Source organism: Amblyraja radiata, chromosome 26 (genome assembly GCF_010909765.2).
Source record: "Amblyraja radiata isolate CabotCenter1 chromosome 26, sAmbRad1.1.pri, whole genome shotgun sequence".
NCBI classification, from domain to species: Eukaryota; Metazoa; Chordata; class Chondrichthyes; order Rajiformes; family Rajidae; genus Amblyraja; species Amblyraja radiata.
The window spans coordinates 10272700-10295122 of NC_045981.1; the positions used below are offsets into that span (position 1 = coordinate 10272700).

The 22423-nt window shown below is 46.4% G+C and overlaps 2 protein-coding genes across 2 annotated transcripts; both read left to right on the forward strand.

Annotated features, from left to right (window-relative positions):
* The first annotated feature begins 372 nt into the window (after positions 1 to 372).
* On the forward strand, positions 373 to 1592 carry myadml2 (myeloid associated differentiation marker like 2). The gene has a single exon (XM_033044222.1). The coding sequence runs from the start codon at positions 435 to 437 to the stop codon at positions 1338 to 1340; it is 906 nt and encodes a 301-aa protein (XP_032900113.1). The 5' UTR covers positions 373 to 434; the 3' UTR covers positions 1341 to 1592.
* A 7189-nt stretch (positions 1593 to 8781) lies between these two features.
* pycr1 (pyrroline-5-carboxylate reductase 1) lies at positions 8782 to 21818 on the forward strand. Its single transcript, XM_033044223.1, has 8 exons — positions 8782 to 8881; positions 9679 to 9758; positions 13801 to 13871; positions 15436 to 15615; positions 16085 to 16306; positions 16387 to 16479; positions 17836 to 17999; positions 18922 to 21818. Exons 1-8 carry the CDS (start codon positions 8865 to 8867, stop codon positions 19061 to 19063), a joined length of 969 nt encoding a protein of 322 aa, XP_032900114.1. The 5' UTR covers positions 8782 to 8864; the 3' UTR covers positions 19064 to 21818.
* The last annotated feature ends 605 nt before the right edge of the window (positions 21819 to 22423 follow it).

Here is a 22423-nt window from a genome sequence, read left to right on the forward strand (position 1 = left end):
AGTCAACCTCTGCGGGCCGCCGACTGTCCGGGACGGGGCAGGACGGGCAGGGAGGGAAAGGGGGAGGAGGGGAGGCGACGGGGCAGCTGCCGCAGTGTGAGTGGACGCTGTCCTGTTTACCCTCGCACCCCGGGGCCCGGAGCAAGGGAGAGGAGGGGAGAGAAGTGGGGAGGGGGATAGGAGAAGAGAGAACAGGGGAGAGGGGAGAGGAAGAGGAGGCGAGAAAAGGAGGGGAGAGGAGGAGAACAGAGGAGGGGAGAGGAGGGGAGGGGGAGGAGAACAGAGGAGGGGAGGGAGAGGAGGTGAGAAGAGGAGGGGAGTGGAGAAGAGAGAAGACGAGGGGAGAAGAGGGGAGGAGAGGAGAAGAGAGAAGAGGGGAGAAGGGAGGAGAAGAGAGGGGAGGGGAGAAGAGAGGAGGGGAGTGTCGAGAGGGGATGGAGAGCCGGGTTCCCTTCCTGAACCCTGCGGCCGTGCTGTCGCCGCTGGGCGGGGTGCGCCTGTTACAATGCGTGTGTTGCTGTGTGGCTCTGAGCCTGGTGGCCCACGACGGCGGCTGGGACGGGGCCCCGGGCTACTTCTGCATGTCGGCATGGTGCTTCTGCCTGGCCCTCAGCTCCCTGGTCGTCTGCTTCGAGTTCACCCGCCTGCACGGCTGCCTGCGCCTCTCCTGGGAGAACTTCACCATCACCTTCGCCCTGTTGGCCGCCCAGATGGTCCTGACCGCCACCGTGGTCTTCCCCGTCTACTTCGCCAGTGACTTGCAATGTCAGGGATGCCCCTCCAGAGGAGACTACTTCAGGATCTCGGCTACAGTCTGCTCGGCCGTGGCTTGCCTCGCCTACGGGGTGGAGGTCCACCTGACCCGGGCCAGACCGGGGTCACTGGGCGGCTACATGGCCACGGCCCCGGGCTTGCTCAAGGTGGTCCAAGCCTACGTCTCCTGCATCATCTTCGGCGCCCTGCTCCACGACAGCGAGTACGGCCGCTACCCGGCCACACAGTGGTGTGTCGGCGTCTACTCAGTCTGCTTCATCCTCACCGTGGCGGTGATCGGCCTGAACGTGGCCGGCAAGGTGCCCGTGCCCCACTGCCCCATGGACAGGGTGGTGGTCCTCTACACCTTCCTCGCCGCCTTGCTCTACCTCAGCGCCTCCATCGTCTGGCCCATCTTCTGCTTCGACCACAAGTACGGCTCGGTGGAGCGGCCGGCCAGCTGCAGCCGAGGCCACTGCTCCTGGGACAGCCAGCTCGTCATCGCCATCTTCACCTATGTCAACCTCATCCTCTACGCGGCCGACCTCATCTACTCCCAGAAGGTCCTCTACATCGCCCGGCCCTAAGGATTGGGTCTGAAGAAGGAAGGGTCTCGACCTATTCCTTCTCTCCAAAGATGCTGCCTGACCCGCTGAGTTACTCCAGCACTTTGTGTCTATTCTAAGATGCTCCTCGTGGATAGTTCCCGTTGGTGACTATTATAGCTCTGCCCTTCAAACTCAGCCGCAACTCCCTCCCCTCCTCACTCCTCCCCTTCTCCTCCCCTTCTCCTCCCCTTCTCCTCCCCTCACCCCTCCCCTCACCCCTCCCCTCTCTTCCCCCCTTCTCTTCTCCCCTCTCTCACCCCTTCTCTCCTCCCGTCTCTCCTCCCCTCTCCTCTCTCCTCTCTCCTCACCCTCTCCCCTCACCCCTCTCCTCCCCCCCTCCTCACCTCCCCTCTCTCCTCGTCTCACCCCCCTCTCTCCTCCTCTCACCCCTCCCCGCTCTCCTCCCCACTCCCCTCTCTCCCCTCTCCTTCTCGCCCCCCCCCCCCCCTCCCCTCCCCCTCCCCCTCCGCTCCCACACTTTTTCAGGAGGTCAGGCAGCATCCAAGGCCATAAGAAAGGAAAGAACTGCAGGAAGGCACTGCAGATGCTGGTTTAAACCGAAGATAGACACAAAATGCTGGTCGGCACGGACTCGGTGGGCCAAAGGGCCTGTCTCTCTAAACTAAAAAAATCTGCTCCGCCATTCGATCATGGCTGACCAACTGCTGACCTATTTTCCCTTCTCAACCCCATTCTCCGGCCTTTGCCAAAGATGCTGCCTGACCCAGAGTCACTCCAGCACTTTTTTTTGGTAAACCAGCATCTGCAGTTCTGGTCTCCCCTTTTTCAGGTGATGGCTTGTCCTAAGTATTATTGATAAACTGTTCTGTCGGTCAATGTATGTGCCAGGGAAGGGGTGGGTGGAGGCAATTCATGTAACATGCTGGTTTCAAATGTAAGAGTGCCTAATTTTTTTTTTTAGCATCACGAGCCTTGTGCAGGGAATCTGAAATGTGAACAGAAAATGCTGGAGAGCTCAGCGTCTGTGGAGGAAGAAGCGGGGTTAATGTTTCAGGTCGAGCTCCTTTTCATAGGCACGGCGGTAGAGTTGCTGCCTTACAGCGACAGAGACCCAGGGTCGATCCGAACCATGGGTGCTTTCGGTGTGGAGTTTATACGTTCGCCCTGTGACCGCGTGGGTTTTTCCCGGGTGCGCCGGTTTCCTCCCACTTGCCAAAGGCGTGCGGGTTTGTGGGGTTAATTGGCTTCTGTAAGATTGTCCCTGGGTGTGTGATGGATGGAACTAGTATGTACGGGTGATCAGATCGCTGTTTCCCTCTGTGAAGGCGGCACGGTGGCAAAGCCGGTAGAGCCGCTGCCTCCCTGCGCCAGAGTCCCGGGTTCGATCCGGACTCGGTGGGGCGAAGGGCCCATTTCCACACTGTATCATAAGGCCAAAAGGACAAAGGACATTTATTATCACATACACCAATTGGTGTAGTGAAATTCCACTGTTTTGCAGGTTAAAACATTGTGGGTATTAAATTGTTAGGATCTTAAAGTGTGATATTACCAAGTATGTCCTGGGTATAATCGATGGATGGACTTTCAAGGTCAGTGCCTATGTTGCTGCTCCACAAGCCTCCTCCCACCCTCTTTATTTCTCCCCATCAGCGTGCCCTTCTCTTCCTTTCTCCCCCCCCCCGCCCCCCATGCTCTGTATCTCCTCAAATGACCCGTTCACCGTTGCCTGAACCCCTCCCTGAACTCTGCCCAAAGCACTTTCTCATCTCTAAAAGGCGACATGGAGGCACAGCTGGTAGAGCCTCCGCCTCACAGCGCCAGACACCCTGGTTCAATCCCGACCTCGGATGCTGTCCGTGTGGAGTTTGCACGTTCTCTCTGTGACCTTGTGGATTGCTCTGGTTTCCTCCCACATCCCATTTTGTGGGGTAATTGGCCTCTTTAAACTTAGCCCCCCTGTGTAGGATGAGAAAGTGGGATAACAGAGAACTAGTGTGTGCGGATATCGAAAGTCGGCGTGGACTCGGTGGGCTGAAGAACCTTTATCCATGCTGTATCTCTGAACTAAACTAACTCAGTGCCTGACTCATTTTTTAGAGTCCTAGTTCTGGTTTCTCCGCTAAGTGGAATTAACTCTCTGACTGCCTTAATGTATGCTTCTAACAATGTTGAAGACCTCTATCAGTCTCCTATTGTTAACCAAAAAGAACCCTGGCTGCCTGTGTATCTTTCCTCACATATATAAACAAAGAGTCTGCTATCATGTTTTTGTTGCTCTGTTCTTCAATTGATCTGTAATGTTTTACTAATATAGAGACCAAAACTGCACACAATATCCATGGTGCAGTTTAACATAACTCCTCCAGAAAACCACGGTGGCTCAGCGGTAGAGTTGATGCCTTACAGCGCTTGCAGCGCCGGAGACCTGGGTTCGATCCCGACTACGGGTGCTGTCTGTATGGAGTTTGTACCCCATGACTGTGTGCGTTTTCTCCGAGATCTTCAGTTTCCTCCCACACTCTAAAGACATACAGGTTCGAAGGTTAATTGGCTTGGTGTATGTGTAAATTGTCCCTAGTGTGTGCAGGATAGTGTTAGTGTGCGGGGATCGCTGGTCGATGGGCCGAAAGGCCTGTTTCCGCGCTGGATCTCTAAACTAAACTAAACTAAAAAGTTTAAGTTCTTTATAATAGCCTGGTTTGCCCCAGCCATTCTTTATTATCATGTCAACACATTGATTATCAGAAGTAAATCTAGCTGTGATGTTACTGCACACAATTGTAATACTTTGCAGCAGTTATGGAGATTGTTTGGCCCATTTGGCTATGCTGCCCCATTTTAATCCGATTTCCAATTCCAGTGAAGTGTGCAGGAATTTAAATTTACCGCCTAATTCCTTACATATTATGGAGTGAATGTATTTACATGTTTTTGTTAACTTATATTATATTAAATTATTATTGTCTGTGTCACTGCCCATAACAAATACATATAGTATTCCAGTAAATATTCCAAATGTTGATTTAAAATGTTGGCTTCTTGCATTTTGAATGTAAAATATTGGAAAGGACTTATGTGGATTAACTGTGTTCTTACAGGGCTAATGCAATAGGCAAGAGATAAATGCTTTGCAATACCGACATTAACGTCTATCTCAGGTTTTAAGTGCAATGTCGTGCTGGTGTGTATTTTATTTGGGTAAGGTAGGTTATGTACCAAAGATAGACACAAAGTGCTGAAGAAACTCAGCAGGTCAGGCAACATCTATGCAGTAAAAGGATGTGCGATGTTTTGGGTCAGGATCCTTCAGTCCGATAAAGTCTGAGTCAGTCAGATTAATCTGAAGAAGAGTCCCCGACCGGAAAGGTCACCGATCTATGTTTTCTGTTTAGTTTAGAGATACAGCACGGAAACAGGCCCTTCTGCATACTGAGTTCCCGCCGACCAGCGACCATGAGCACTATCCTACACACTAGGGACAATTTACAATTCTTACCGAAGCCAATTAATCTACAAACCTGTACATCTTTGGAGGAAACTGGAACACAGGGAGAACGTACAAACTCCGTACAGGCAGCACCCGTAGTCGGGATCGAACCGTGTCTCCCCGAGCTGTAAAGCAATAACTCTACCGCTGCATCGCCCGATTCTAATTGTAGACCACAAGATAAGCTGAGATAATTGTAATTCTTTTAAGTTCTGAATGTATTTAAATATATATACATTCATTACCGAAAGTAAATTAATTAGATGTCTTTTTATGAAGGATTATTATTTGGATGATTAATTGATTGAAAGATACAGCACAGAAACAGGCCCTTCGGCCCACCGATTCCGTGCCAACCAGTGGTCCCCGTATACTGAAGCTATCCTACACACACCTGGGACAATTTACAATCTTTACAGAATCCAATTAGCCTACAAACCTGTACGTTTTTAGATTGCGGGAGGAAACCGGAGCACCCGGAGAAAACCCACGCGGTCACAGGGAGAACGTACAAACTCCATACAGTCAGCACCCGCAGTCAGGATCAAACCTGGGTCTCTGGTGCCGTGAGACAGCAACTCTACTGTTGAGCCACCGCGCCGCCCTGTGTTCTCCATTGATGCTGCCTGACCCGCTGAGTTAACTCCAGCACTCTGTGTCTATCTTTGGTATAAAGCAGCATTTGCAGCTCTTTGCTTCAACACCAAGGTAGAGTCTGTGCTCCACTTGCTCAATGCTGTGTACATTTGGCTCGGATTTTAGCCAGAGCCTGTGATAAAAAGATCCCCTTTGTTGTGTTTTAGCCGAACCAGCACATTTTGAGAGGCTGAAGCCAAAATATATGCTCAACCAGGCCTGTTAACAGAATTTACTGATTGTATCATGCACTGTGTGACTAAACCAAAATACTTTCAAATTCTTAACATCTATTGTTATTCTTTTTTTGGGGGGCAAAATAGGGATTCTGCATTCAAATGCATGGATGCAATTTAAATGTATAGCTACTCAGATTTTAGTGCCTTGATTTATGAATTAGGATCAATATTAAATAACATGGCAATACATACAATACTACAACAGTGCAGTTAACTATAAAATCAATATCGATTGCAGATTATTTAATGCTATTTAAAAAAAAAATAAATGCAATAAAGATTGCAATTAAAACCTTAATCGATCCTGGAGTACCAGTACCATTCATAATCAATCTGTTTGCAGAGTAATGAAAATAAAAACAATTTATTTATTTTGTGCCTGTAACTTATGTCAGATTGTGCAGGCTGCATTGGGATGTTATTTAAAAACAGCGGCAGAAAATGTTGGAAATACTCAGCTAGTCAAGCAGCATCCCTGGAAAGCTAGTTATAGAGTCATAGAGTGATACAGTGTGGAAACAGGCCCTTCAGCCCAACTTGCCCTCACCGGCCACCATGTCCCAGCTACACTAGTCCCACCTGCTTGCGTTTAGTCCATATCCCTCCATACCTGTCCTATCCACGTACCTGTCTAACTATTTCTTAAATAGGGATAGTCCCTGCCTCAACTACCTCCTCTGGCAGCTTGTTCCATACATCCACCATCCTTTGTGTGAAAAAGTTACCCCTCAGATTCCTATTAAATATTTTCCCCTTCACCTTCAACCTATGTCCTCTGGTCCTCAATTCCCCTACTCTGGGCAAGAGACTCTGTGCATCTACCCGATCTATTCTTCTCATGATTTTATACACCTCAATAACCTTAACAATCTTATATGTTTCAATGAGATGCCCTCTCATCCTTCTAAACTCCAGAGTGCCATGCGGTCACTTGGAAGACGTGCAAACTCCATACAGACAGCACCTGTAGTCAGGACCGAACCCGGGTCTCTGGCGCCGTAAGGCAGCAACTCTACCGGTGCACCATTGTGCCAACCTAAAAGAAAAGGGGTAGAAATGAATTGGTCATCACCACCATGAATTCCACAGATTCACCACACTCTGGCTAAAGAAATTACTCCTCATCTCCTTTTCTAAAGGTACATCCTCTTATTCTGAGGCTGTGCCCTCCGGTTCTGGACTCTCCCACTAGTGGAAACATCCAAGTTTTGAGTTTGAGTAAATTGGGTTTTCCCTGTGAGATGACTGATGAAGGCAAAGGCAGGTGTTTCCATATTCTATGTGTAAGAAGGAACTGCAGATGCTGGTTTAAACAGAAGATAGATGCAAAAAGCTGGAGTAACTCAGCGGGACAGGCAGCGTCTCTGGAGAGAAGGAATGGTGACGTTTCGGATCGAGACCCTTCTTCAGACTGAGAGTCAGGGGAATAGGAACCAAGAGATAGAGCAGGTATAAAGGACAAATGAATGAAAGAGAAATGAATGAAAGTTTCTTCCCAGCTGTTATCAGGCAACTGAACCATCCTACCGCAACCAGGAATCAGTGCTGAACCACTATCTACCTCATCGGGGACCCTCGGACTATCTTTGATCAGACTTTACGAACTGTACCTTGCATTAGAAGTTATTCCCTTATCATGTTCCTGTACACCAAAGATCCCATGGCAAGCAAGATAGATTACTCAACAAAAAAGACATAGTACAGTCATGGGCAGATTCATGGGTAATTTTCGGCCCCATTTCCGTAACCGGCTTCCGTCTCCGCACCAAAGATCCCATAGCAGAGCAAAGACACTAGTGCGGAGGCGGAAGCCGGTTACGGAAACATCCTCGTAAAAATAAAAGTTATTTGGTAAAAATCTTCTCCTCATTTTCAGAATTATAATTTATTAACACAAACTGTTCCCCCGCAACGTTGATTACACTGCGAGTCTGGTCGGGGTCGGGTCGGGTTACTGGAATGGATGAAAAAAAGGCCCACGTTCCGCTCCGTTGCGTAGTACACGTCATCCCATTGCATTTAGAAACATAGAAACATAGAAATTAGTTGCAGGAGTAGGCCATTCGGCCCTTCGAGCCTGCACCGCCATTCAATATGATCATGGCTGATCATCCAACTCAGTATCCCGTACCTGCCTTCTCTCCATACCCTCTGATCCCCTTAGCCACAAGGGCCACATCTAACTCCCTCTTAAATATAGCCAATGAACTGGCCTCGACTACCCTCTGTGGCAGAGAGTTCCAGAGATTCACCACTCTCTGTGTGAAAAAAGTTCTTCTCATCTCGGTTTTAAAGGATTTCCCCCTTATCCTTAAGCTGTGACCTCTTGTCCTGGACTTCCCCAACATCGGGAGCAATCTTCCTGCATCTAGCCTGTCCAGCCCCTTAAGAATTTTATAAGTTTCTATAAGATCCCCTCTCAATCTCCTAAATTCTAGAGAGTATAAACCAAGTCTATCCAGTCTTTTTTCATAAGACAGTCCTGACATCCCAGGAATCAGTCCGGTGAACCTTCTCTGCACTCCCTCTATGGCAATAATGTCCTTCCTCAGATTTGGAGACCAAAACTGTACACAATACTCCAGGTGTGGTCTCACCAAGACCCTGTACAACTGCAGTAGAACCTCCCTGCTCCTATACTCAAATCCTTTTGCTATTTAGCAGGAGTGGTCTATCTTGCTCCGCTATAAGATTTTGCTGTACACTGCGAATGGCTCGAGTATAATCATGTATTGTCCTTCCGCTGGCTGGTTAGCACGCAACAACAGCTTTTTACTGTACCTCGATGCACGTGACAATAAACGGAACTGATATGCAAAAAAGCCACGACGATCAAGGAAAGGTGGAGCCCGCAACGGTCCATTGTTGGTAGGTGATAACGAGGTATACAGACAGTGAAACTCAACAGGATTACAGTGAAGGTACACAAAATTGCTGGGGAAACTCAGCGGGTGCAGCAGCATCTATGGAGCGAAGGAAATAGGCGACGTTTCGACACTTTGTCTACAGGACTACAGTGACTTGTGTCAACATTGGACAACATTTAGTGGGACGTGCTTGATACACGATGTTGCAAAGTCCTGCCACGTGACATTTACATTCCACCGAAAGACTTCCGCGTTGATGTCTCTTCCAAATAATAGCAACTGATCAATCTACTGATAATAAATGTAGAAAATGATGGAAATATCCAGGTAAGACCCACTCTAAAGGGGAAGATAGCAACACAGAGGATGTATAGCCCAAGTGGAGGCTCACTATCGGGGAAGGAAATTAATATTTGCACGGTCATTCAAAGAATTCATAATTCCACAGGCAGCAAGCAGCGAGATTTTTTTTTAATTTCCTTTTTAAAGGGGGGGGGGGGGGGGCAGCTGTGGTGTATTGTGGAGGTATTCTGGTGTTTTGGACTCGGTTTTGGGGGGATTACTCGTCCAGTAATGTAAATGCTTCCAATCGCGTTCACATCGAGCGCACAGATCAGTGTGAAGAGGGGTCTCGTCCGGCCCCGTTCCTTCTCTCCAGAGATGCTGCCTGTCCCGCCGAGTTACTCCAGCGTTTTTTCTCCACTCGATCAGATCAGAGGGACAGACAGACGCCCCCTCTCTCCATATTTTCTTTCCCTTAGCTCTCTCCCTCCCTCCCGGCTGACGGAATGATGCAATGCTCCGTGTCAGTTGCAAGGCGGCTCAATCTATGTCTATGTCCCGGGAACCTCCTGCTATTGGGGCAGATGGGGCGACAGGGGGCCGGGACTTAGCCGCGGCTCACGATTGCATTGGCGGGCGCGGCTGTCAGTCGGTCGGGGGCAAGGGGAGGCGGTGTCCGGGCCACGTTGATGGGGTCGCTTAAAGCGGAGGCGGGGTTGAGTTGTCTTGCCTTGTGAGTGCACCTTCCAGCGACGGTCACATCGTCCCCAGAGCTACCTCACCTCTCCCCGTGCTGCAGACAGGCACCGTGAACCAGCTGCCGTTTGCATTATCCCACACAGGACAATACACAGAATGAGCGTCGGATTCATCGGAGCGGGCCAGTTGGCCTTTGCGTTGGCTCGTGGGTTTACCGCTGCTGGTGAGTTGAATTTCCGCAAACAAAAACTGGGACCTCCTCCGCCAGTTCTGGGGTGGTGTTCGTCCACATCGGGTCCTCACCCCGAAGCTTAACCAGCGTGTATAACCGTGAACCCCATTTTCACATACCTTAGCCTTAAAGCCAATTTCAACGAACCAGGTCTACACTTCTTCGCTCTGCAACTGTTTCCAATTCAACCCGGGGAAACATTGTCTGAAGAAAGCTCCCGACCTGAAACTCGTTCATGTCAGAGTAGCATAATCTGTGGAATCCTCTGCCACAGAAAGTAGTTGAGGCCAATTCATTGGCTATATTTAAGAGGGAGTTAGATGTGGCCCTTGTGGCTAAAGGGATCAGGGGGTATGGAGAGAAGGCAGGTACAGGATACTGAGTTGGATGATCAGCCATGATCATATTGAATGGCGGTGCAGGCTCGAAGGGCCGAATGGCCTACTCCTGCACCGATTTTCTATGTTTCTAATCAGGCCATTCGGCCCTGTCTGCTTCCACCCCCTCTCTCCAATGTCATGACCATCTTCTCTTACCCCTTCAACCCCCATCCCTCTTATCTCCAATCAACATGTAGGAAGGAACTACAGATGCTGGTTTAAGCCGAAGATAGACATTCAAAGCTGGAGTAACTCTGCGGGTCAGACGGCTTCACTGGACAAAATAATAGGTGATAGGTTTCAGGTTGAGACAGTCTCGACCCGAAATATTACCGTTTTCTTTTCTCCAGAGATGCTGTCTGACCTGCTGAGTGATTCCAGTTTGTTGTGTCTACAGTGCCCTCCATAATGTTTGGGATAAAGACTCATGATTTATTTATTTACCTCTGTACTCCACAATTTGAGATTTGTAATAGAAAAAAAAAATCACATGTAATTCCTACATGGTGAAACCAAAATGTATAAAAGTACCCTAATAAAACCTGACATTGTGCACTTTAACCACATGTGATTTTTATTCCTCTATTACAAATCTCAAATTGTGGAGTTTAGAGGCAAAAACGATCTTATCTCAACCCGAAACGTCACCCATTCCTTCTCTCCAGAGATGCCTGCCCTGCTGAGTTACTCCAGCATTTTGTGTCTACCTGGACTATGGAGGCTGTCTGTATGGTGCTTGAACCTTTTGCCAGTGACTGTGTGGGTTTTCTCCAGGTGCTCTGGTTTCCTCCCACACTCCAAAAACTCCAGGTTTGTAGGTTACCTGGCTTCTGTAGATTGTCCCTAGAGTGTAGGATTGTGTAAGTTACAGGCTGATGGCTCGTTGGTGCGGACTCAGTGGGCCGAAGGGTCTGTTTCCACACTCTAAGTCTAAAGTCCTCAATCACAATCATTGCAACCTCCATTATCTTGTGAGAAGATTATCTATGATCTTGTTTGGCCCTGTGCTGACTTTTGACCCGATGTTTGCATTTCTGCATTCCAACATTATCTCTCACTGTGCCAAGGACACCAGGTAGCACATGATGTCGATGGGACTGGATTCTGTGAGTCAATTATCATCTCCATGAGCAACTCCTCCAGTGTGCTGCTTGCTTTTAACCCGACAAAACGTCTCCTATTCCTTTTCTCCAGAGATGCTGCCCGACCTGCTGAGGTACTCCAGCATTTTGTGTCTATCTTCGGTGTAAAGCAGCATCTGCAGTTCCGTCCTGCTTGTAATATTTGTTGAATTAAATCACCATGGGGCCCCCCCCCCCCACCTCCCTTGTCCCACCACGCACTTCCTTGGCCCTCGTCAGCCCACTTTTGGTTTTGGATTTCTCGCCGCATCGGATTTAAGATGTTTGACTATAAATACCTCTTTGCCTTCCCATTTTGATGGAATCTTGCACAGCTGTCTGACCCCTGTAAGGTCTCCATTCCTGTGACTCTCGTGTTCTGCATGGTTCAGGTCTCTGCAGACACCCCCACAACATGACCACTGACAGCAGAGTGTCCCACTGCTCATGTTTCCATTGCCCCCGCTAAACTGCCACCTCTTTTTAGTAAATCTATTCAAACCACTTGGAGTCACAGTGGCGCAGGGGTAGAGTTGTTGCCTTACAGCACCAGAGACCCGGGTTCGATCCTGCCTACGGGTGCTGTCTGCACGGAGTTTGTACATTCTCCCGACAAACCTGTACATTTGGGTTTTCTCCAGGTGCTCCGATTTCTTCCCCCACTCCAAAGATGTACAGGTTTGTAGGTTAATTGACTTTTGTAAATTGTCACTAGTTTAGTTTAGTTTAGAGATACAGCGCAGAAACAAGCCCTTGGGCCCAGGGAGTCTATGCCAACCAGCGATCTCCGCACATTAACGTTATTCGACACACACTAGCGACAATTTACAATTTTACCGAAGCCCAGTATACTGCAAACCTGTACGTCTTTAGAATGTGGGAGGAAACCAGAGCTGCTGGAGAAAACCCACACGGATCTCAGGGAGAACATACAAACTCCATAGAGACAGCACCAGTGGTCTGGATCGAACCTGGGTCTCTGTCTCTGTAAGGCAGCAACTCTACCGCTGTGCCACCCTGTAGGATAGTGCTAGTGTACGGGGTGATCGCTGGTCGAAGTGGACTCAGTGGGCCGATGGGCCTGTATCTACGCTGTATCTCTAAACACTAAAGTCGAAAGCCATACAGCATGGAAACAAACCCTATATACTTTCCTGAAGATTGACACAAAAAGCTGCAGTAACTCAGCGGGACAGGCAGCATCTCTGGAGAGAAGTAATGGGTGATGTTTCGGGTCGAGACCCTTCTTCAGACTGAGAAGGGTCTCGTCCCAAAACGTCACCTATTCCTTCTCACCAGAGATGCTGCCTGACCCGTTGCGTTACTCCAGCTTTTTGTGTCTATCTTCAGTTTAAACCAGCATCTGCAGTTCCTTCCTACACACTATGTACTTTCCCTTTCCCCTGACTCTCAGTCTGAAGAAGGGTCTCGACCCGAAACATCACCTATTCTTTTTCTCCAGAGATGTTGTCTGACCCGCTGAGTTACTCCAGCTTTTAGTGCCTTCATACTTGTATATATTTTTTGGTTATTACGGGTATTACAGAGTACTATGTTTACATATCTGTTGTGCCGCTGCAAGTAAATATGTCATTGTTCTGTTTTGGGACATATGACAGTAAGACAATCTTGCCTCTTGACAGTCCCAGGTGCCTACATTTGATCTTGCTACCAATGATTCCAATTAAAAACCTATGTACTGTATCAATGGATGGAGAGCTGCCCTTCTCTGCTCTGACGTATGTGTGTTCCACATCAGCTCTGTAAAGACATAGAAACACAGAAACATAGAAAATAGGTGCAGGGGGAGGCCATTCGACCCTTCGAGCCAGCACCGCCATTCATTGCGATCATGACTGATCGTCCCCAATCAATAACCCGTGCCTGCCTTCTCCCCATATCCCTCGATTCCACTAGCCCCTAGAGCTCTGTCTAATTCTCTCTTAAATCCATCCAGTGATTTGGCCTCCACTGCCCTCTGTGGCAGGGAATTTCACAAATTCACAACTCTCTGGGTGAAAAAGTTTTTTCTCACCTCAGTCTTAAATGGCCTCCCCTTTATTCTAAGACTGTGACACCTGGTTCTGGACTCGCCCAACATTGGGAACAGTTTTCCTGCATCTAGCTTGTCCAGTCCTTTTATAATTTTATATGTTTCTATAAGATCAACACAGTTCAACACAGTACTCAAGCCGACTGGGTAAGGACTGTAAACGAGTGGCTTGCCAGAAACGATTACAATCTACATTCCCTGAATAAATGGAACAAAAAATATGTATCGAAACATAGAAAATAGGAGCAGGAGTAGTCATTTGGTCCTTCGAGCCAGCAATATGATCATGGCTGATCGTTCCTGCTTTCTCCCCATATCCCTTGATTCCGTTAGCCCTTACAGCTATAATCTAACTCTCCATCTTAGGGCACTCTGGAACATGATGAAGCAGAATTTCATTAAAGCCAGATTGCTTCATTGCAATTAAGAACTCGACTTACCAAGATTTCATTTTCAGAAATTGTATTTTTCTTCCTCAGGTGTACTGGCTGGACACAAGATTATAGCAAGTTCACCAGATCACGACTTGCCCACCGTTGGAGGTCTGAGGGTAGGACTCTTTCTTTTATATTTCTCAGGCGATCCCTGGGGAACAAGAATAACGTTCAATGATTCAATGGCTTTTTATTATCCCATATAGAATCAGAATCAGATTTTATTCGCTAAGTTTTGCAACATACAAGGAATTTCACTGGCCAGGTCAGTCATACAATTAAAAGCAACAGACTCAAAAACACATTTTAAAATGAACATCCACCACAGTGACTCCTACACATTCCTCACTGTGATGGAAGGCGAAATAAAGTTCAAGGCCTTCCTTTTGTTCTTCCACAGTCGGGAGCCTCGAGCCCTCCGTTGACGGGACGGTCTTGACTCCCGTAGCCGGTGGCGTTCGGGCCCTCCGCATCGAGGTGTTCAGCTCCTGCATCGGGGAGATATACCAATGAACTGTACAATGTACTATCTGAAGAAGGGTCTCGACCCGAAATGTCACCCATTCCTTCTCTCCAGAGATACTGCCTGACTCGCTGAGTTACTCCAGCTTTTTGTGTCCCTCTACAGTGAAATTGTATTTATATACAGTTCTGTAAGATTAGTGCCGTTCATAAGTACAATCTCTGCTTAAGTACAGAAGCAGCCAGCTGAGTCCATATGCAAGTTTGGGGACAAATGGAAAGTGCAACAAAGCAGGCCCTGCACAGTAGTTCCTTTCTTGTTCTGTGGATAAATCAACATGTCGCTTGGGGCGGCACGGTGGCGCAGCGGTAGAGTTGCTGCCTTACAGCGCTAGAGACCCAGGTTCGATCCTGACTACGGGCGCTGCCTGGAAGTTCTCCCCGTGATTGCATGGGTTTTCTCCGGGTGCTCCGGTTTCCTTCCACACTCCAAAGACATACAGGTTTGTAGGTCGATTGGCTTCGGTAAAAATTGTTAATTGTCCCTAGCGTGTGGTGTGTGCTTGTATAAATGGGGTCAGTGCGGACTCGATGGGCCGAAGGGCCTGCTTCCGCGCTGTATCTCTAAACTAAATAAATTAAACTACTATCGAGCGGGGACAACACTCGCATGAACATTATTATTACATGATCTCTGTTGGTCCAGCAAAAATGGATAATCCGGCAAGGCCCTGGAACCAAGCGTGCCGGAAAATCGGTGGTGTACCTGTTCAACAATAGCTATGTGGTTATAAGCTAAGAAGCCAATCGGTGTGTGTGTGAGAAAGGAACTGCAGATGTTGGTTTATACCGAAGATAGACACAAAATGCTGGAGTAACTCAGCGGGTCAGGCAACATCTCTGGAGACAAAGGATGGGTGATGTTTCGGCTCGGGATCCTTCTTCAGCCTCTCGAGAAAAAGGATGGGTGACGTTTCGGGGTCGGGACCTGACCAGAAACACCACCCATTCTTTTTCTCCAGGGATGCTGCCTGACCCGCCGAGTTACTCCAGCACTTTGTGTCTGTCTTCAGTGTTTGTGTGATATTTCCACATTATAGCAATTTAGGGAAATAGTTTTTCTGCATAATTGCCATTGCAAATCATATTACGATCTGTGTTGCAGTGTGAAATGCTCTGTCAATGTTCTCTGGATTTTAATCCAATTTTGTTTTGCAGAAACTGGGTGTCAATTTTACCTCTAGCAACAAGGAGGCAGTTCAGAAGTGCGATGTGCTGTTCCTGGCCGTCAAACCACCTATTATCCCTTTCGTGCTGGATGAGATAGCTCCCGACATTGAAGATCGCCACCTGGTCGTGTCTTGTGCCGCTGGAGTCACCATTAGCTCCATAGAGAAGGTCAGCTTCTTTCATCGTGGTGGCGCGGTTATTAAAATGGCAGTGGCGTTGTCGATTATGAGTGTGTGTGTTTTAGGTTTAATTGCATTTTGGTTGCATGTACTGAGGTACAGTGGAAGACTTTGCATTGCTTGCTGCCCAAACAGATCAGAAATATCATCGACAATAGACAATAGGTGCCATTCGGCCCTTTCGAGCCTGCACCGCCATCCAATGTGATCATGGCTGATCATCCACAATCAGTACCTTCTCCCCATATCCCCTGACTCCGCTATCTTTAAGAGCCCTCTCTAGCTCTCTCTTGAAAGTATCCAGAGAACCGGCCTCCACCGCCCTCTGAGGCAGAGAATTCCACAGACTCACAACTCGCTGTATGAGGGTATCGCTGGCCGGCTGCGGACTCGGTGGGCCGAAGGGCTTGTTTCCGCGCTGTATCTCTAAACTAAACTAAAGCTGTTTGTCTTTGCAGAAACTGTCCGCCGTGCGGCAGTTTCCCAAAGTGATCCGGCTGATGACCAACACGCCAGTGATAGTGCGGGAGGGCGCCACGGTGTACGCCACAGGCACGCACGCGGATGTGGAGGACGGCAACCTGCTGGAGCAGCTGATGTCCAGCGTGGGCTACTGCGTGGAGGTGGAGGAGGACCTCATCGATGCCGTCACCGGCCTCAGCGGCAGCGGCCCTGCCTATGTACGTACCATGACAACGCATCTTATCAAAGAACTGCCGTTCGTAGTTGTGGTGGGTTGATCATTGTATTTTATTTCCAGGCTTTCACAGCTATCGATGCCTTGGCGGACGGTGGTGTAAAGATGGGACTTACTCGAAGATTAGCTGTTCGGCTTGGAGCTCAGGCATTGTTGGTCAGTAAATCACATTCCACCTTAGACCATTGGACAAAGGAGCAGAATTTGGTCCATAGAGATATACAAAATCGGGAGAGGAATAAATTGGGTAGAAGCACAGAGTCTCTTACCCAGAGTAGGAGAATCAAGAGGAAATAGGTTGAAGGTGAAGGAGGAAAGACTTAATAGGAATCTGAGGGGTAATTTTCACACGGGTGTATGGAACGAGCTGCTGGAGGAGGTAGTTGCAACGTTTAAGAAACATTTGGACAGGTACATGCATAGGACAGGTTTATGGGCCAAGTGCAGGCAAGTGGGACTAGTGCATGTTGGTCAGTGTGAGAAGGTTTGGCCGAAGGGCCTGTTTCCACACTGTACGACTCTGAGTCGGCTATGCCATTCAATCATGGCTGATCTATTTTTTTTCCCCCTCTCAACCCCATTCTCATGCCTTCTCCCTGTAACCTTTGACGCCCTTACTAATCAAGAATAACAGATAACAGAGGGGAAGAAGCTGCTCCTGAGTGTGGTGGTGTGCTTTTTCAAGTTTCTGTACCTTCTGCCCAACGGGAGAGAAGAAGGAATGGCCAGGGTGGGAAAGGTCTTTAATTATAGACAATAGGTGCAAGAGTAGGCCATTCGGCCCTTCGAGCCAGCACCGCCATTCAATGTGATCGTGGCTGATCATCCCCAATCGGTACCCCGTTCGTGCCTTCTCCCCATATCCCCTGACTCTGCTATTTTTAAGAGCCCTATCTAGCTCTCTCTTGAAAGCATCCAGAGAACTGGTCTCCACAGCCCTCTGAGGCAGGGAATTACACACTCACAACTCTCTGTGAGAATAAGTGTTTCCTCGTCTCCGTTCTAAATGGCTTATTCCTTATTCTTAAACTGTGGCCCCTGGTTCTGGTCTCCCCCATCTTGGCTACTTTTGTTTTACTCTACCTATTCTACTTGAGTTTGGATTGATTATGTCTCTAAATAGCATTATCTGATGATAGAATAGCATTCAAATCAAATAGCATGCAAAACAAAGCTTTACAAACGCATCCACACCCCCCCCCTCCCCACACCTGTATCCACCTATCACTCGCCAGGCTTTGTCTTGCCCTCTCCTCTCTTCCAGCTTTCTCACCCACCTCCAAAATCAGTCTGAAGAAGGGTGCTGTAGCAAAATGTCACCTATCTATGTTCTCCAGAGATGCTGCCTGACCCGTTGAGTTACTTTTGTAGTCCTTTGTGTCGATTTCTTTTTGCTACACCTCAATACACGTGACAGTAATAGACCTAAACCAAAAGACTGCAAAGCCTGAGATTTCTGGTATGTTGTGTGTTTTCTTGCGAGGCATTCACTTGGTTGTCTTCTGTTGACAGGGAGCAGCTAAGATGTTGCTGGATTCTGAGCAGCACCCAGGACAACTGAAAGACAACGTGTGTTCACCTGGGGGGGCCACAATCCACGCCATTCACTTGCTGGAGAGCGGAGGGTTCCGCAGTCTCCTCATCGATGCTGTCGAGGCCTCCTGTATAAGGACAAGGTGCGTGTGTCACTACAGTAAACCCTCGATATAACGGACCATACGAGGGAGATTGGTGTCCGTTATTGCCCATTATAACCGAGTAAGGGGTTCAGTCCAACTATCTAGCAGATGTGAAATGACGAGTTGTTTTCAAATGCAAAGTTCTTTTTAACAGCTAAAAATGTATTTTGGTTACCGCTAAAAATACTAAAGGCTGTTTGTTACCTTTTTTAAAACAGTTAAATGTGTTTGGAAGCAATTGCTTGTCAATTTCAATGCCCTGTCAATTTCAATGCCCTGTCAATTTCAATGCCGTGTCAATTTCAATGCCCTGTCAATTTCAATGCCGTGTCAATTTCAATGCCTTGTCAATTTCAATGCCTTGTCACTTTCAATGCCCTGTCAATTTCAGTCACCCGTTCTACGTACAGATGCTCCCCATTTACAATGCTTCAACTTGCGTTATTTCGACTTTACGATGGTGCAAAACTGCAGCGAACCGCAGCTCACTTCCGGTCACGTGATCAAATTGTATTAAATGCATTTTCGACCTACGATATTTTCGATTCAGGATAGGTTTATCGGAACGTAACCCCATCGTAGGTCGAGGAGCAGCTGTACTATGTTATCCCACTTCCTCATCCTCCCCTGACACATTAGGGCTAATTAACTGAGGCCAATTAATATCCAAACCCGCACCTCTTTTGGATTTGTGAGCAAACCTGAGCACCCAGAGGGAACCCCCGCGACCACAGGGAGAACATGTAAACTCCACGCACAGACAGCATCCTAGGTCAGGATCGAACCCTGCTGTGCTGTATCCTGAGATGAAAGCATTGATAAAGAAATTGCAAGATTGTAGTGCAGTCTGTGGGGGTTGAACCATGGGGGATACAATATGCGCTTGTAAATAAACTCTATGCTCCTTTCTCTTGTTCAGGGAGCTCCAGTTTCTAGCAGACCAGGAGACGGCTCCCCCAGAAGCCATTAAAAAGACCACGCTGAACAAAGTGAAACAGAGAGCCTCCAAAGCTGGCATCAGCATTTTCAACAATAAGTACCCTGGGAGCAAGAGTCAATAAATACTGGAAGATTGGCATCTGCGGTTACATTGAAAGGGACGACAGCAGGGTTACCAAACTACAGATTGAAATGAAGTGTAAATGAAGAACAATGTCTTTGTCGCCACTTTGTCCTGGTTCTTAATCTGCAATTTGTTAAAATAGGAATGTCGAGGTACGAGTACATACTTAAAAAATCTCTGTTAAATCAGGGGTTGATGTGGGTGCTGTGTATGAAGTAAAACTGCCTGTATCTATAGCAGTCACTGTTTCATTTTCTTCGCCCTTCCTTGGGTAGAGAAATTTGGCTGTAAACTGATTTGAGATGTGTTTAAGCCATTGAAAGGACCCATGAGTATCACTTTTCTTTTTCTTCCTTTCTTCCTAAAGTAGTTCCCTTGTTTACAAAACTAGTTGGCTCCTTTTGTAATTTTTTTTTCCTGGAAAAATATATTTTTGTTTCACTGCTCTCGACTTTTCTGCCCTTTAGTTGGTTTCATAAAGATGTACATATAGTCCTTTAATCCCATGAGTTTAACCACATAGACTGAACTAATCAAATGTCATCTATTGGAGGCTAATGTATCTACTAGAGGCCAGTGAATGTTGACTGCCAACAATATCTATCCTATGAATAATTTATTTTCCAAAAATCTTCCAAAAAACAAACCATGTGGCACTTTATTCAATACGCTTCAACCTTCCTCAACCTGTTTTGTTATTATATTGAAGAACATTTTTTTAAATGTATTAGATGCAACTTGCACTTTTCCAGTGCGTTAGCTGTTGCTTATGAACCCATAATTTTCCAAGTGATAAAGATATGAACCCCAGCGTTATTTTATTTTACTCTGGGACCAGTCATTGTCGATTCTACCATGAGACATTGTCTATTTTACCTTAGACAATGCCAATACCATAAGACATTGTCTATTCTTCCATTAGACAATGTTGATTCTACCATAGAAATGTCTCCACAATTACCTTGTACAGGAAGATGAGAGCAGACTTTTCATGATCTTATGTAGCCCAATGAACGTGGCAATACAAACTAAGGATATAAACACTACTGCTGAAGAAGCCTAGTGGATTAGAGGGCAATTTCTTTGATCCAGAATACAGAATGTGAACAAGAATAACTTGGAGATTTCTTGATTAAAGAGCTGTGTTGGGGAGTGATGAAGGTACTGTCCAGTCTGTTTGGAGAGAAATGTTCTTCATATTTTAACAAGAGGACTTCTTGAAGAAACGAGGATTTAAAACAAAGTAAAACGTATGATTATCAATTGTGAGAAAGAGGGAATATTTTCCAAAATTAATTCTCTGCTCAATTTTGTGTACCTTGGATTGAAAGCATCAGGTTGGAAATATGTTCCTAATTACATAGGCAATGTAATTAATTGTAATTGCTTGTGTCTTAAGTGGTCTAAGTTCTGTGCATATGCAATATCAAAGCACATTTCGGAACACAGGACAAAATAGTTTGTGTTTAGAGTTTGGGACTGAAGTTGAATATCTTCCCCATTCATTCAATAACTCTAGGATTTTTTTAATTTGGGGATTACAGAATGTTCTATCAAATTATTCACAGCAAATTGAATTGCTTTGGGAAGCGTTATATTTAATGTGAGGCAAGAGCCAAGAATCTTTTTTGTATAATGGAATAATTGAAACAATCCTAAATGTTAATGGCCATAGACTGTTGTGACTATTCCTATTTCCACATGCAACTCAGCTGTTAGCAGGTGGCTCAATTAGCCACGATTGCTGAGTTTTTTAAAAAAACCATTCCTGAAACTCCTGTAAATGTTGTGGGTATATTTATTCTCCATTGTTTTGCAGTCTGACCAAAAGTGAATCATGTGAGCTGCTAGAAGTGACCTTTACTTGTGCATTTCTGAAGAATGGGCTAATGTGATTAAATTCTATACACTTGTGCCTCCGTGGTCAGTGGGAAATATGACCAGATTTAGCTCCAAAAAAAACCCCTCTCAGACTTGCAAACCCACAGCACGTTTTAAACGTGTCAGGAAAGTGCCTCCAAGATTGTCGTTACAGTTCATTATTACTTAAGTATTGCATTTTTATAGATGGATCGGCTTATCCAGCAAAGTGAAGCTACTCTCCTTTATTATAAAAGTGAAGAGTTGCTGGTTAATTTATCAAGCCAGTCTTTTTAACATAAGAAATAAGCATCAATCATTGATACTAAATTATTTTGATTTATTACAATAGACATTTTGCTGCAAGAAAAGACAATATTTACAATATACACTGTACCAACAGATAAATACTTCCTTTTGAGTTGACATTGAGGAATATACTACAGCAGGAAATTTATAATTTAGATACCTAAAGTGTTTTGGAGGGTATTCATTGGATAAATCTGTGTGGGGAAAGGAAGTCCCTCCAATTTTGTATGCAATTTGAAAGTTGCTACCAAGTTCATCTGCCTCAGAGTTTGGACCAACTAAACTTCGACCTTTTATTGCCTCTTGCATTGCCTTTGGGACAATTGCTTGTGCTGGATGGTAGCTGTGGCGGCTGCAATTGTGAATGAGAGTAAACTTGTTCACAATGCGTTATGTACACTTGTGTATACATATCTTGCACACAAATACACAATACTGTTATGATTCTGTGAAATAAAAGCCAGCATAAAGCAACAAGTTTGAAGTGCTTTACAGCTAGACGTACAAGTATATAATTCGTCTATGGAATTTGTATCCATGTGGCTTCAACATATATTTAATAAACAGAAATATTTTCTAAAATACATAAGTAGATTCTGTCTGTAACACACAAAAGCACATCTGCATATGAAGTGTTTAAGAAGGAACTGCAGAAGTTGGAAAAATCGAAGGTATACAAAAATGCTGGGGAAACTCAGCGGGTGAGGCAGCATCTATGGAGCGAAGGAATAGGAATATATTCCTTCACTCCATAGATGTTGCCTCACCCGCTGAGTTGCTCCAGCATTTTTGTCTACCTTCTGCATATTAAACATCAGCCTTCACTGGTGCAGAGGAAAGTAAAGTCAATGGATATTTTTAAGGCGGAGATTGGAAGATTCTTGATAGTTGGGGGTTATGGGGAGAAGGCAGGAGAATGGGATTGAGAGGGAAGGATAGATCAGCCATAATTGAATGATGGAGTAGACTTGATGGGCCAAATGGCCTAATACCGCTCCTATAACTTATTAAATTATAAACTTATGAACTCTGCTCGCCTATATCCACCAATCTCTCGCCTGGCTTTGTTCTGCATCAACCTCTCTTCCAGCTTTCTCCCCTCTACTACAATCAGTCTGAAGAAGGGTCCTGACCCAAAAACAGTTTTGTTCTCCAGAGATGTTGCCTGGCCTGTTGAGTTACTCCAGCA